This window comes from Apis mellifera, linkage group LG16, assembly GCF_003254395.2.
Source record: "Apis mellifera strain DH4 linkage group LG16, Amel_HAv3.1, whole genome shotgun sequence".
Lineage (NCBI taxonomy): Eukaryota > Metazoa > Arthropoda > Insecta > Hymenoptera > Apidae > Apis > Apis mellifera.
Window position 1 is genome coordinate 1,826,887 of NC_037653.1, and position 18,098 is coordinate 1,844,984.

General features: G+C 22.4%; 1 protein-coding gene across 3 annotated transcripts in view; it reads right to left on the reverse strand.

Annotated features, from left to right (window-relative positions):
* Positions 1–18,098, reverse strand: part of LOC726935 (cardioacceleratory peptide receptor) — an 81,779-nt gene that overhangs the window by 22,845 nt on the left and 40,836 nt on the right. For 2 of the 3 annotated variants that reach the window (XM_001122652.4, XM_006557763.3), the window contains exon 3: positions 3,304–3,439. In XM_001122652.4, coding sequence (XP_001122652.2) covers positions 3,304–3,439 — 136 coding nt within the window. Of the gene's footprint in view, positions 1–3,303; positions 3,440–13,136; positions 13,257–18,098 lie in introns of those variants that run through there. The other variant, XM_016917134.1, reaches the window with a different exon arrangement.

Genomic DNA, 18,098 nt, shown 5'->3' on the forward strand with positions numbered 1-18,098 from the left:
AAATGACATTACAAAAATAATGAAATAATTTAATAAATTTCTTTATCATTTCTTTTTTATATTCCTTCATAATATTATATTATATATCCTTCATATAATATTAAATAAATATACTTAAATTACTTTTTTTAAATTACACATATTACTTTTCATATACCGATTTCATATTTCTATATATTTTATTATTAAATGTTTAAAAAAATTTATAAACGCTATTTCAAGTTATAAAAAGATATATTTTATCTTTCTAAATGTTTTAGTTAATATTATAATTTTAAATTAAAAATTGAACATTGCAATAATATAATTTTTTTGAACTAGATATATTGTACTGGTAATAATTCTTTTACATATAAAACTTATTTGAAGATGAATGTTATTTTTTTAAATAGAATCAAACAAAAAAATTTTATTTCAAATACTATTTTTCTTTTTGCAGTTTCTTTCTTTCATAAAGAAACTTTTTTGATTATTGATATTCATGATACTCTTTGAGATTAAATTATATATTAGTCCAATTATTCTATTCATATTGTTCTTGTTCTATTCTATTCAAATTTCTTTATCATTTCTTTTTTATATTCCTTCATAATACATCCTTCATATAATATTGAATAAATATACTTAAATTACTTTTTTTATATTACTCATATTACTTTTCATATATTATTACCAATTTCACATTTCTATATATTTTATATTAAACATTTTAAAAAATTTATAAACTATTTTTAACGAATTTCTTTTGGTCCCAAAACTTTTCCCAAAAGGGATAGTAATATAATGTAATTTTCGAGTTAGCGCGAAATTTCATCTTCCTCCCTCGAAGAAAACAATAAATACGGTGGTCTCTGTTCAAAAGAGAATTAACAGACCACCTTGAAGTTACGACCGCCTTCTTCGTCTTCTCCTTTACCCACTGGCGCCGAACTTTTCAACGAGCACAATGGATGCATTTCAAGAGGATATACCGCGAGAAACATAATACTAAAAGGAAAAAAAGAATTATTTGAAAAGGTATTGCACAAAAGGAGATTGTTGGATGTAGGCCTGGGAGGAGGTGCATGACTCGCCAACGGGTCAAAGGTTGCTATTATAAATTAAGATCCAAAAGTATTTATAAACAAAACTTTCAAAAGTTTCTTTCTTCTTTTTTGAAAATTTTACACGTGCAGAGAAAGAAAAATATTCTTAGGAATTATTTTGAAACACGTTTGAAAATATTTGAAGCAAAAGTCTGATATTTTTTGTACGTGGATTAATTTTTTTTTATTTTAACAATTTGACAATACTTTAACTCTTCAAAAGTGAAAAATAATTGTCGAAAGCTTTACGATCAAACATAAATTGATATTCTAAATATTTAAAAATTACACAGTTTTTGAAATATATTTTACAAATTTAAAATTCTCTTAAGAATGTTTCTTGCAAAATAAGAGATTGAAAATTGAAAATTCTTAGTCAAAGTAATTTTTATTTCCGAAAAAAAGAATTTTTTATAAACTCTTTAAAAAAAAAACACGAATCTTTAGAATACGATTTAAGGATGAAAAAATTATTTTTAAAATTATCTAATTAAGATTAATGATAATTAAGATTATTGAGAGTAAGAGTCACTGTTTGCATCGACTTTCAATGTTCAATTCTCTTTCCCGTCCAACATGTTATTCTTAATATTCTTTTCTCGAAAAACGACTCATTTTCCACCGAAAATGTTGTTTCGAGACAAATCCACCGTTTACGCGAAAACGTAAAACGCTTCGTGTAAATCTTTATGGCTCCCTATAACTCAATTTTTATTCGTGGCGTGTTTACATTCGGTCGCCGGTTTTTGGGCAACCGAAATACTTCTCCAACGTTACGAGCGGATCGTTTGAAAAATGAGAAGCGTGGCTCTAAGTCACGTGTCACACTGAGGAGAAGGCCGGGAGACGACAAAGTTACACACGGGTCGAAAATACCCGTTTCGATGTTTTACAACATCGCGCTTGACGCGCGATTTATGCTCTTTTACGCTTTCCAAGAGTATCGCATTCGGCTCCTTCGTGCATTTAATCGCCCGAGTGGCGAAATAATGAATTAAATTAATGAGTATTCCCTTGGATTTGAGATTTCTCAACTTTTCGTATCGATAAAATAATAATTGCATCAATTTGAGAATGAAAAGGATAGCAATTGAAATATGATTCTTTAATTTTGATTTTTTGATTCTCTTTATCAAGAGATTATTGAAATAAAATCAATTCGAGTTCTTCGAACATTTCGTGCGAGTGGACGAAATATTGAATTAAATTGATCCTCTTGAATCCTCTTGAAAATGGGAAGAGTGATCGAAATTTGAGAATTTAATTTTGATTTCTTGATACTATTGGTGTCGAGGGGCTATTGATAAAATAAAATCAATTATGTCAATTTGAGAATATTTTGAGCATGTTTTTATTTTATATAATATTCCTTTTAATAAATGTATAATACAATTATATAAATATTATATAGAAAGTATTGTTAAAAGTAGAGAATATTGTGTAAAATGGTGATTATTAGTATATATTGATAATAATGAATGAGGAAATAAATAGTTTTGATTTTTTCTTATTCACATTTATTATAATATATTAAAAAATATTATTAATATTACAAGCAGAAATGGTTAAAGTTGAATTATATAATATTAAAAATTATAATATTTGATTAATGATATATCAAAAATTATATCAATTATAATCAATAATATATATAATCATAACTCTAAGTATTACTATAATATTAAATATATGAAAAATTATTAAAAGATATTTTAATTTGAATTTTATATTCTGAAATTTGCTGCATTAAATGCAAGAAATACACAATGTGATATTGATCTATTCATGTTTTCCTAGTAAGGCACCTTGTATATAAAATTTCAAATGATTTGAATAATATTTATAAAAATTATGAAATATTTATGTTCAAGATATAAGATATAATTGTAAAGTCATTATTTATATAACAAACTATCTCAATATATTGGCTGATATAGTTAATCAAATCTTTCATCATTTTTTTTTAAGTATTTTGTAACATCTAATCCTTCCATCAGAAAAATTATTCACATTAAATTACGTGTCATGTTAAGTTTGATCCGACACATTTTTTCTAATAAGTATTCAAATGACCTATTTTGTATAATAATCATATTTTGTTCTATGCTATCAAGTAAATACGCGTTTCCTCCTCTTTCTTGTCATCCATATTTCAGAACCCGATCGACCCGAATTCTTTCGCCGATAATCCTCGAGAAACAGAAACGGAACAACTTACCAGCAAACGCTAATTGTTTGATAAAAAAATCCATCCGCGTTTTACGCCGTTTGCCCCATTGGAGGCCGATTAGGACCGCGATATTACCGACGACTATCATCGCGAACAGCAGCCACAAGACCGTGAATTGTTCCGTCTGCAACAGAAAAAAAAAAAAAATGGAACACAACCGTGACGATTCTCAAGTGTACAGGATAAATCTCGCAACATGACTACTTGGAATAACTCGTAAATTATTTGCCGTATGAAAAAATATTTCATTTATAAATATTACACGGTGTAAGAAGAATAATTAATTTTTTAAATCATGCAGATTTTTACAATCCCAAAAGAATTATTAATTAAAGCATTTATATAATGAAAAAATTATTATTTTAGTAGAACTTATACTAAAAAATTATTAAAGAGATAATAAAATAATTTTCGAATAATAAAATACAGACTTTTCTTTGATGAATTAATCCATATTTTAAGAAAAGTACGGTTAATTTACGGTAAAATTAGATAAATGATATAAAAAAACAGTTTTTATTAGAAAATTAGATTATTTTTTTGAGAGATTTTAATTTGAATTCTGTAACAATAAAACTTATAACATGAAAAATAATAAATAGGTTTTATTTATACTTTCTCTTGTAAATTAAAATACAATTATATTATTCGAATATCTTAAAACACTTTATTATCCAAACTGTATTGTAAATATGAATATCTCTCAAGAAAATAATATCTCTTTAGAAAAATTTATTTATACGATAAATTTATTATGTATATTAATATTGAAAGTATACCAAGATATGATAGATGAATAATGCAATAAAATCTTATAATATGGTTCGAATCCAATAAAAATTATAATGAGGATGAATTAATAAATATTATTAATATTTTAATACTGAAATAATAGAAAAATGAATTGAAAATAAGGAATGAGAATATGCTTCTTTTCAAAACATTTGAGATAGCAAAAAAGAACTCTGATAAAAATTTAAAATTCAATGAAATATAAATATATATTAAAAAAATTTGGATTATTTTTTATTATAAATATTAGTTTATAGAAAAGAATATTAATCTATATCGATTAATATAGTAAAAATAGATCTAGTAAAAAAAATATAACCTTAATTTCTATATATTCTTCATATGTCCATATTCTTGCAAAAGAAATAATAAAAATAATTCGTACGAAATATTTTATCATAAAATAAGTATTACTATTCGATTCTAAATAATTTATAATATATATATAATTAATTTTAAATAATCACGATACAAAAATCACTTTAAGTATAAAACTTACTACAGAAAAATAGAAACATCGATAATAATGGAACACATGCGCCACCGTGTGGTTTTATTTTCAATCATTCGTTGAGCACTGTGGCACGAAAAGATCCATCTAGTAATTTGATTTCTCTCGCGTGGGCGACAAAAGTATCGTTTCAAAGCCGAGAATTTTTCATTCAGACGGTTTGATCGCTGTTTATTCTCGTAAATCACCACTTATCTTTCGTGCGCACGATATTTATTAGCGGTATAATTACGCGTGTAGTATGAGAGAAACGTCACCGAGGGCTATGTCGAACGTTTCGCAACGACAGTGACAAGGATCCATGGTGGATCATAATCGATGCTTGTTAAGAGTAAGTACGAGCTCTCTAGGCGGCAGCTATTTTCAAAAGAGATCTGGAACAGAGGGCCAATGCACTGAAAGGACAGAATTATTAACTGGGTAAACGAGCAATTTGCAATGAACTAATCAAAATTAAGCAAAAAACAATATAGGTTTCATGGATAGAATTAGTTGCTTTACTGTGATTTGATAAAATAGAAACGATTGAAGTGAAATTTTTTTATCGTTTATATATTGGATATTCAAACTTGGATTTAAAAATTTGAATTTAAATTTAAGTATATTTAGATTTCTTTTATCAGATAAATCTGATATGTAAAGTCATGTGAAAGAAAAGATGTAATAATGTAATAGTTTTCAATAAAATGTAGAACTTGTGTTGAATTAAATCAAATAACTTGAAAAAATAATATTTTATTTAATAAACAAATAAAAAAAATAATAAGGAAAAGGAGAAACTAATATTTTGTTTGAGATGTTTATATATATGTAAATGTTAAAAATCATGTAATTGTGAATAAAATGTACATATTAAAAAATCATTTAAATAAGAAATTCAGATGACAAAAAAGTTATCACGTTTAGGATTTATTTGATTTTTTTTCCAAGAATTAATCTATAATTTTTATAGTGATTATGTTAATATTGAGTATGATAGAGTTTATAAAATCCTGCAAAAATATTTAAAAAATTTATTTATTTATTTAAAGAATTGCTTTACAAAGTTACCAAATTATTAAATAAATTAATTTAAACAAAGATTTATTATTATTAAGATTTATTAATATTATTATTATATCAGTATTACTTTAGTTTTTGATTCTATGAAAGTAACAATTGAATATCTGATATTTCTGTTTTCAGTCATATTAAATGCAAGAATTCCAGAATTATAAATATAACCATTCACACGGAAAAATATATTTGTCCTACTTTCTACTTTATTTACAAATTTTCTTGATTTAATTTCAAATAAAAATGAAATTCCATTTCAACAGTACATTATTTAAACAAAAATAAAAAATTTTAAAAATAAAAATGAAAATAGATTATATGATAGTTTTACAATATTTATAAACAATTAAACAATTTTAAAATTTAATATTTTAATATAATTATAATGAATTGATTTATTATGATTCACTCACAAATAGAAAATTATGGAAAATTATTTTTTTTATCCATCTATGATATAATTAGAATAAATGTTTAATATTATAATTAATCGTGTTACATTTAACATTTCAAGCAAATTTACTCACGAGAAGTTGAAATTATTTTCCCACCAAGTCAATAATTTATTAAAAATTCAAACCACTACACGTATAATAATATATATTAGTACATTTAATATCCGTGATTAACCATGCTCTTTGCGCTCATTTCTTCAAGTGCACACTCCATACGTCATCTTTAACATTAACGTCGAGAAGATCACAAGTTACAAAGAAAAACGACGACGGCGGAATTTATTATTTAAATTCGCACGAAGCTGAGCTAAGTAAAAGTGAACATCACGGTGAAAAAATTGCTGGTTATATTAAAATTTTCGAGAATACGTGGAGAAAAGGAGGTTACGTAAATCGTGAAATATATCATCCGCAAAATAGAGGAGTGTTCCATATCCCGAATTCGATTGGACATATTTCTTCCTGTGACTGATGACACTGTTCATTTATGGAAAATCGATTAGCTGATATTGTCACGGTTTTTGGCATGTAGGATGGCTATTAAGTGAAGGGATCAAGTTCATAACTACATACATATAAAATCTGAATCATATCCAATGCAAAAGATTCATTTCATAGAGTTCGATACAAGGAAAATATATTATATTACACGTTGTGATACATTTGCCAAATATAGTAATACCCGGTTAACTGGAATTATTCTCGCAGAGTTATTATCATTATAGGGAACCATTTGAACCGTCGTAATTATACATATAATCAATCAACAACAATGTAGGTATATCAATTATTGATAAATTTAATCGATATATCGACTTAGGAAGATGATAATCTCGTAAAACTAAAGTTTCTTTGAACACATATATAAATATCATCTATGTTTACATATAGTTAAGTTAAGTTAATTAGGTTAAGTTAATTAAGTTAAGTTAACTGCATAGAAACAAAATATATATATATATATATATATTTATATATATATTTATATATATATATATATATATATATATATATATGTTTATATTATTGTATATATGTTATTGATGGCAATTTTTCAAGAATATATTACTTTTTTTACATAAAAAATAATAATAAAATATAAATATAAATGATGTAGATAAAATTATAATTGATGATTTTTTAATGGTAATTTATTGTCGTTGATTTGTAAATCGTTTTTAATGTAATTTATGTAATATGTAAAAAAAATATTTATGAATATCAAGATATATTTAATAAATATTTCATGTTTGGCAAGAAGATGCAATAATTACTGAAATGATATTCAATATACGAGACATTCTAAATATATTGATGATATTTCTGATATGATTTGCGATTATTTGTAAAACGACATTATACATTTTATATTCATTAAAAATTCATTTTATTATATTCATTAAAAAATATTTCAAATTTTTAAAAACAATTATTTTATATAATTATTTTAAGTAATTATAATATAACTTGTATATTATTTTACAAATACAAAAATGTCTAAAAGTATGAAAAATATATATTAGAAATAATATTAATTGATATATTTTTATTAATTATTATAATTGATAATTGATAATATTTTTATTAATTATTATTATAATTAACATTATATTTATAATTTTTTAACTAACTATTTTTCTTAATGATTTATTAATTTAATCAATAAAAAGATTTAATTCATTAATATAATTATAATGAATATTAATAATTATAATGAATTATTTATTTATTATTTATTTATTACTAAGTAAAAATTATTTGATTAATTATTTCTAAATTATTTTCTCATTTCTGAGATTTGATTGATTTTATTAAACATCAGTTATTTGTAATATAATTATTTGTAATTAATAATCACCAAGTTCATTAATTTTGTCAAATTATAGTCGCAATCGTGTATGAATCAATTATTCCCAGCTTGATCTCTATTAACAGAATGCCGTTATTTCGCTTATCCTATCCGCTCGGTCATGAATCGTAAATCACGATTCAATTGGAATTCGACTCGCGCCTGTCGCACGTGTCGACGCGAAGACGTTTAATTAACCTAGCAAACTTTCGCCTCTCTATCAAAGTTGCGTCTCTTCGCCATCTTGAAAGAGACTATGAATCAGAAATCGATGAGAAATTTAGTCGATTGATTCTTCAATATACGGTTCCTCTTCCTAATTTCTATAAACTTTTGTTCATAGTCTTATTATCGTTTATCGGGCAATTAAAAATATTTTTATCCTTTTCATTTTGTGATTTTAAAATATGTCACAATGTAAATGATCGTTTATCAAACATGCGATATTGTTTTATTCGAGAATGAATATAAATATATTATGGATTACGTTCAATTATATTGATTATGTTGATTTATGTAAAATTATACAATTACTTATGTCATTAATATTTATATGGATTTTTTTTTTGTTTATTTGTTCTAATTGAAAATTGAATGTATTATGGTTTATTTGAAATTGTTTACTATTATTAGCATAGTTAATTTACATTTATTGAAAATATTTAAAATGTTTTTTTTGTTATTTTATTTCCAGACTGAAAATTAAATGTATTATGAAATATATTTAAAATATTAAAATTATGCAATTTGTTAACGTATTGACAATATTTATAAATTTTGTTTGAAAATTAAATATTGTGTTTTATATAAAAGAATATTAAACACAGATTATTAAAATAATGCAATTTATATTAGTAATAAATTTAATTAAAATATTGTAAGTAAACAATTGATAAAATAATTTAAAATAATTTTTTGTAATTTTTGCATATTTTTCAATAATATTTATTATGATATACTATTATTATATTATTATTATTATATATTATTATTATGCTACTACGTATAATATTAATATTTAAAATTCTGGAAAAATTTATTTATAGCGTTTTCATTATTATTATGGAATTCATAAAAATCTTGTACATAAAATTTCATAAGATTCATAAATAATAATTTTCTGTTCAATTTTCATTCTTTTAAAATTTCCATTTCTTATTATCAAATAGGATATATAAAATAACTTAATCATGTAAAATATTAGTCGTTTTTCTAAAAAATATTTATAAAAAATATTTTATAGAGTATAACTTGATAATAATTTTTTCAAGTAAATATATACAAATTATAAAAAGATATATTTTATCATTCCAAATGTTTTTTTTTTAGTTAATATTATAATTTTAAATTAAAAATTAAACATTACAATAATATAATTTTTTTAGAACTAGATATATTGTATTGGTAATAATTCTTTTACATATAAAACTCATTTGAAGATCAATATTATTTTTTTAAATAGAATCAAAAAAAAAAAATTCTATTTCAAATACTATTTTTCTTTTTACAGTTTTTTTTTTTTCATAAAGAAACTTTTTTGATTATTGATATTCATGGTGCTTTTTATCTTTGAGATTAAATTATATATTAGTCCAATTATTCTATTCATATTGTTCATTACTTAATTTACTTTGGTGAACTAAATACATATTAAATATACTTTGGTAGAAATTCATAATGTGTGTTAGAATTTATCAATCAATTATATTTCAATAATACATAGTGGATAATGCATATTTAAATTAACGATTTAAATTATTTAATCATTATTGAATATTATAATTAATAACCGATAATTCTCATGAATTGTATAATAATACTTGCCAATATTCCTTTTAATGTTATTAGTTAATATTTTCTCCTTTAATAATTTTTGTTAAAAAATTTTTTTTTAATTAAAATGTTAATTAATATGATAATAATTAATATAATTATAAAATAATTAACATGTCAAGATTTTTTTTAAATTACTTAAAAAAAACTATTATTAATAATATTTTTAAAAAATGTAATTCAAAATTTTCTATACAGTTTTTAAAATAAAATTTAAATTCGAAGATTAATTTAAAAATCTTCTTTTGCAATACCTTACAAATCTTTTTTCTGAATAGCTTTCAAACAAATTTCAAAAATTATTTCAAAATTCTTTTTTTATAATTTTTGAAATAAAATGCAGTATATCTTTTTTAACAATTTCCTGAATAACATTTTCAAACAATATTAATATCAAAATTTCTTCTTTATTAATTTATTACCACTTTCAAATAAAATCAACAATCAATAAAAATCATAAATATCGAAATTCGTCATTGAAACTAAACATATCTCCTAAGTAGTATATAATTGTCTCTTAATAAGTAGTTTTCCAGTTTCTTATATTCTCCTTAAGACGTATCAAAGTAACACGATTCGCGATTACTCTGACGAATTAACCTAGCTTGCTTAGGCTAATGTAAGTTTCTAAGTAAGTTCAATGGAGTCTCGTGAACTCGGTTCATTGTGTTCGATCAAATCGAGGAGAATCGCGTTCTTGTATCCAGGAATTTGTGGCATGTGATCAAGGCTAGGCTTTAATGGCCAGCATCAAGAAACACGAGGTCGCAAAACGGAATGGCGGTGTTTTATGCGCGAGCCAATTGGATAAGAAAAGCGGCGAGCACTACGTTATCCACGCCTTTCACAGGTGGAGACTCATCTGTCCTGGACTCTTTTACTGGACGTATAACGATTTTCTATGGATTCCAAATTGACTATTTAGTACAAAGATGGTTTTATATCTTTGCGCAATTCCCATTTGTTCATGTTTTAATTTGGTCATGGTATTAAGAGTAAGTTTCCAAGATAATGTTCAATTATACACTGTACAATTAATTCTCAAAACCATAGAAATCATAATCTTAGGGAAATTCTATCCAAACTTTTATCCAAAGAAGTCGAATTTCTATTTATTTGGCTCTCTGAAAGAATCAGGTGTAAGAATCATTATGTATGAAGTTTCAAAGTAAGGAACAGATAAAAATTAACAATAGTGACTTAGATAAAATGACAACAAGATAAAGAAGTTTTTGCATGAAAAAAGCATTAAGAAACTTGAAAAAAGTAATATTAGTGATAAATGGATAATTGTAGCAAGAATGATATATTTCAAAAAAATAAGAAAATTATAATACTTTTATATTAAATAAACAATGTGAAAAAAACAATAGTTTGTCTCTTTACTTACTGATTATTATATATATATTGATATTATGATATATATATTGTACATGTTTATAATATTAAATACCTAAATAACTTGAATGATTTTCAAAATTGAATATTCAATTTTGTAATAATTGAATAGCAAATATTCTATGTTTATTCAATTCCACCAATTCCTATTGTTTACAAAATCACATATTAAAATTCGATCATCACGATTTGGAATCGTTCGAGTTCATTTCAAAGCATAAACGTGCCAAATATGATTTCCAAATTCAGCGTGAATGGTAATCGATCTAGTATTATGCCAGAAGTGTATGAGCTGATGAATCAAACAATGGAGCAATATGCAATTGGATTGAATGTAGACAATATCCATATATAATGTCACTCAATAGTATTTTCGTATATAATATTTCGTATATAAATAGATGAATAATTTGTTCAATTAATTCATATAATATATCTGTAAACAATACGAAAAAATTTGATATTGCACATGAAATATTTGGATAATTTTAAACGTATAATTTTAGATTTTATATTTATATTTTAAATATGTTTTCAATTTATAACAGTTAAAATTCATTTGTGAATATGATTTTTAATTTTTTTAAATTAAATTTAATTTCTAAAAATGTATTTTTGTTATTAATTTAATATGTTTTTTATAAATTATTTTATCCATTTAATTTCGTGATTATTTTGCAATGTACATAATATCTTGTATATATACGTATATGTAATTATACTAAAATATATATCAATTTATGGAAAACAATATTACGATATTCAGTTAATATAAATTTAAAATTGTATTTATGCATTAATATTTTAAAGATATGGCTTATGGATATCTTGCACAATTAGATTTTTCTCAATTATTTATATAATATTGAATTATTCCTAAACGAATTATCATCAAAATTAAATCTAGAATTAGTAAAATATTAATATGAAAATAAATATATAATTATAGACGTATAATTATATTGTTATTTATAAATCTATAATTATATTAATACTTAATTATATTATTTTTACCAAAAATTTTTTAGTTCATTTTTAATAATTTAAGAACAAATAATCCAACCGTCAGTAATCTCTTAAATTAAATCGAAAAAAATAATTTAAAACTTATTTTTCTCTTTTTATTAAATAACTAAAAAAATTAATACTGAAAGTAAATATGAAATAGCTTTAATTATTTAAATTACTAAAAATAATTAAAATATATCAATACAGTAAGATTTATAATATCAGAGATACGAATACAAAAAATTAAAACCAAATAGCTTTTTTTCAACAAAGTAATATACATTTTAATTTACTTTATTTTAAAACAACTCTAAAAAAATGTAAAATTGTTTTGCTATATGTAACTTAAAGCAAAAAAATAAATATAAAATAATAATATAATGATTATTAGAATCATTTAAGGTTAGATTTTATTCGATCGTCGATCATATGCTTTAAGAAATAAAAACATATCGTGAAATTGTACTATCTTTAATTAATTCGTAATTAATTTCAGAATTTAATTTCATTATTTTTAAGTCTGATTTCAATATTTATAAAATCTCATTTCATAAGATAATGAAAGATATTACATACTACGACTTGTTCCAATCTGAAACTATCGATGAAAACAATAGATTCATCAACATCAATAAGAGTGATGAAATCCAATGAAAAAAACCGTGATTTTTTTATTTGGCACAGGCTAATCACATAAGAAAACAATATAATAAACTTTGATTCTACGTGTTGTAGAAAATAATAGTCACACGTGAAAAAATTTGATTCGATTATAGATTGGATAATCTCTATTGACTGCTCTTGACTGTCATCGTACTTATCCTCATCATCAGAGCCACACGCGCCATCTGATGGTATAAATTTGTTGCTGAGTGGAGAAAAAAGAAAAAGAAAGAAGGTAAACGAGAGTGGCAGTTACCTCGAGTTTCGTCGATTCGGCGATATTTCCTTGGCAATGGGAGAAAGGTAATTTACCATTTGAACAGGGATACCCAGACCAAAGAGCCCTTTGGCCATGGAGCATGTAATCCTCAGATTCGAAACCAATTGAACTAACTTTCCTGTTCTGTTCGCTAAACTGATTCTGTGAAAAGCTTACTGCCTCGCGAAACGGATATCTCTGAAAATTTTTTTCGATAATGGTTGTAAACAGTATTATAGATATTGTACAGTCAGTCGAAAAAGTATTTACACAATATATTTAATTTCTCGAACTGCTGAAATATCTGAATAAAAAAATATGAATGATAGGAAAAAATGTTTTAAAAATAAAAATTGTTTAGAATTTTTAAATTAGGAGATTTTATCTTAAAAAAATTTGTGAAACTTATATATAAAAAAACAATATAATTTGTATATTCCTTGTCCTTCATATAATAAATTTTTAATAAAACTTTCAGTTACAATATCTCTTAAAGATCCTTTGATAGAATAGTTTAAATAAATAGCTTAACTTTAAAATAATTTAAATAGCTTAATAACTTTTTTTATAGGATCAAGATAAACTGGATTTGAATTGTTGATATATTTGTGGAATATCTTTAGATGATCAATCCTAAAAGCAAAAAGAAACACAAAACTTGTATTGTTTTAATCAATTATATATCAATTATATATTATATATATTATATATTATATAGATTAGTTCATAATTATGTCTAGAATTTAATTCAATATGTTTATCTCTAATTTAAATATCTCGTTTCATAAAATATAAATAAATTGTAACATTTTATTAATATATTTATCACAATCGTTAGATTATCAATGTAAACTATCAATATCATCAACTCGAAAAAATGATGAATTTAAATGAAAAATTTACAGAATTCAATCACGAAGCATTTCAGATATACTTTGCAAAAAAAAATATTATATATCGGTATTTGTTCTTTGAAATAAAAAATTTTCCCGCATGCAGATTATTCTTTTAATTAGAATTTATTTGACTATAAAATATTCAAATTTATTACGAGTCGATAAAGTAGAACAGAAGCATTACAATTTCTATTATTTTCTTTTAATTTTCTCATGTATCCGCTAGAGTGATCTTGATATGCGATTTTCCATCACGAATTTCGCTTTCTGTGGTACAGAACATGATAGGAAATATTAAACTGTTTTTATCGTATTATTTTTATTATTTTTTCTGTATTTCACTATTCTTTCAATAAAACATATAAAATTCATGATACAAATGAAATCAGGAAGATTCTAAATTAACTTAAAAATCAAAAATAATAAAATTATACGAAAAGCTTCATTTTCAAGAAAAATGTACGATACGAACAAACTACATTCCTATCGCTTCTTGGAAATATAGCAATGTAAGTATAAATTATGTATTTTGTGAAATATATATTGCATTTTAAATTATATCACAATATTTTTACATTTAATAATTAATTTTCAAGTAGTTATAAATTAGATAAGTATATACTTCTTTATTCAAATATTCAATTTTTCAAACCATTTTGTTCGAATAATTGATTCTCTATTGTATTTGAAAATCAATTTAAAACACATAATTAATAATTGATATTACAGATCATTGTCGTGACTGTTTCGGTATAAGATACAATTCAGATCAGGTATTGTGATTATCAGGTACTATTATCGATTCATTTCGTAATTTTGACTTTAAATTAAAATTAATAGTTTTTATCAAAGAAACAAATATGCAAACGATAGAAAACGTATAATAGTAATACATTTATTAATATAGAGGTTACATTTCTAATATTTTTGTTTTAATACGTCAAGAATAATCAATAACAATCCGTAATATTGAATATTAATTAAATGCGTGCTAGATTGATTTTCAAACATATTTTTTTGAAAAGATGAAGCCTTTCACATAATTTCATTATTCGTTCTTACCTTTCTGATTTATTTCGAGTCACTTTCCTTAATTCTAACCTATAACCTCTAATCTCATTAATTTTTTACTTTATTGTTTAATTTAGATTATATTAGAAATGAAGTTACTATTAGTTATTAACTATCAATGCAAGAATTCATGTTAGAATAAATACATTCATAAAATAAATTTAATTTTTGCAAATATTTTGGAAATTAAAACGATAATACATATTATAAATATGTATACATATATATCATATAGAAGAAAATTCAGAATGACTATATTTCAAAAGTATTGAAATTGATGAGAAAACATTTCTAAATAATTATTATTTTTTTCTTTTATAGATTTAAAATTTATCTAAACAAATCATTGAAAATAATAGTGAATATATATTTTATTTAAAAGATGAATTATGAATTAATTTTTATAAGATATAAATTGTGAAGATAAAAAAAGAATATATCGAATTCTTTATTTTCATTTTATTAATTTTTTTTTTCAAAAAATATTTCAATTCGATTTAATTTGATGAATTAATAAATAAAAATAAATTAAACAAAGCGATTGAATATCGATTGTCGAGAATTTATTTCACTACTCTTTTCCGCGGATATTCTATCCTACATTATATTACAATCTCGAAATGTAAATTCACTTTGTTTCTCTGTCAGTGATAGTTACGAAGAAAATGTTCTTTGGCTTTCGCGAGACATTTGTGAGAAATTCCCTCTACGTAAGCAAGACTTACGTTTGTGGAGATCGACAAGCGTCGTGAAAAGGTAAATTTCGTATCCCGTAATCGAACGTATTCATTTTATTGCAAATCGTTTTCCTCGTTTGTGAAGCGATAAAGAGAAAAAAACTTTAATCGAAAGATTTGAAAGGAAATAGTTTGTATGCAATTTGTTTTTTTTATCAAATTATATTTATTAAATGGAATATTATGTAATGTTTATAATATTAATGTATAATATAATATTGCATAATATATAATATTGATAATAATATATTTAATTATATTGAATTATATTGAAATTTTAATTGTATCAAAGTTTAGTTCTTATTATCTTACAAATTATTTATTAATAAATAGAATTATATTACAAAATGTTATAGTTATTATATAATATATAATACAATTTAAATAAGAATAATATTATTTTCAAATTTAATTTTCATAAATTTTATAAAATTTAAATATTTCTCTATTGTTTATGATTTTTATTAGATTATGTTTATTAGATTATTTTTATTAGAATATTATAAATGTTCGAATGACAAAATGGATTAAATGCATTATAGATAAATAAATTATTTATTTTAATGATATTTCTTCTAAGTAAAGTTAATAAATAGGATATTATTAAATTATACAAAGTAGATTAATCCAATATTCACAATGAGCAATAAATAATTCATCCTGTAATATTCTATATAAAATGTTTCATGCCTTAATGAATTCATCACTTAAATGAAATAAAATACAATATTTTATGAATAATTTCATATTCTTTCATATAAATATATGTCTTTTTCTGTTTGTAAAATATAGGAACAAATTAAACTAAAAAGGTGATATCAAAAATAATATTCTGTTGCGTTAAAAATAATCCATTATAAAATATTATTGACATATATATTTATCTATTATTTCAAATACAATAAAAAAAATATTTACTCTACATCTTCTAATTCTTTTACAATAATCATCGAAAAGTAAAAATTAATCACTTGTATATCACCATTAAAGTATTGTATTTAAAATAACATCGATTGCGAATTTTTTTTAGATACAAATTATAAATTGGTTTCTTGTTATGACAAATGTTTGTAAATACATTGATAATAAGTTAGATATAAATTTATGTTAACATAAAATAGTTGATAATAGTTAATTGTAAATTTATGTTAATAATAAAAAATATTTGTTTTATCTATTTACATCTTTTTTACATAGAGATATAACTATAGAGATATAACTTATTTATTGATCTACATAACCTCAACTTTTTCTTAATTCTTTCTAATAATTACAGGAACAAGTAAACAAATATGCACATTTTCCATTTTACGAAGTTTTCCATCATGTAATTAAATCTGATTAAATAACTTTCTAAAAAATTCTTTTATTCAAGAAATTAAATACGTAGAACGAAATAATACGTGGAACATGTGGATAATGAGTGAAATACGTGGAATAAAAGTGGAAAAGAATTTCGATATGGATATACGAGTTTATTACTTGATTTTTGTCAATCATTGATGCGATTAAAAGCGATAAATTACTTGATCCGATAATACAATTATCTTTGAAAAATTTGATGAAACCAAAATGGTTCGTCATATTTGTGATGAAAGATTGAATTAAAAAGATAATCGTTTTAATCTTATTTCACTGTGAATGAAAATTCTCTTATTCTACTATTCGGTGAATTTATAAAGAATTTCTGGATTATTCTGTTACAAATAAGACTGGGAAAAATAAATTTGTAAGTGATATAGGATTTTTTAAAACTTTTTTTTTTTTTGAAATAATAATATACAAATATATGTTTTAGTACTTATTATACAAGATATAAAATTAGAAATTATAAAATGAATATGAGAGATATTAAAGTAATGATTTTATTGATATATAATATATTAAATAATATTTTGTAATAAACAATTTCTTTCAGATTTTATAACATCATGTATTAAAATCACAATATTATATAATATAAAATCATAATATGATATAAATAAATATGAAGAGGTAATTATACGTAAAATATGATTTTTAATTTTTATATTGAAATTTATGTATATTATATTAAAATTATGTATATTATTTTCGATCAGTGCCGAGTAAAATAGTAAAATAGTTTTTTAAGTATATAAAAAATAAAAATATTTATAAATTTATTTTTTAAACTATGTTACATTATAATAATTATTTATTTTATAATAATTAAAATTATATTATTCGAAATATTTATATGAAATGTGTATTTCAATATTCAATGTATTTCAATT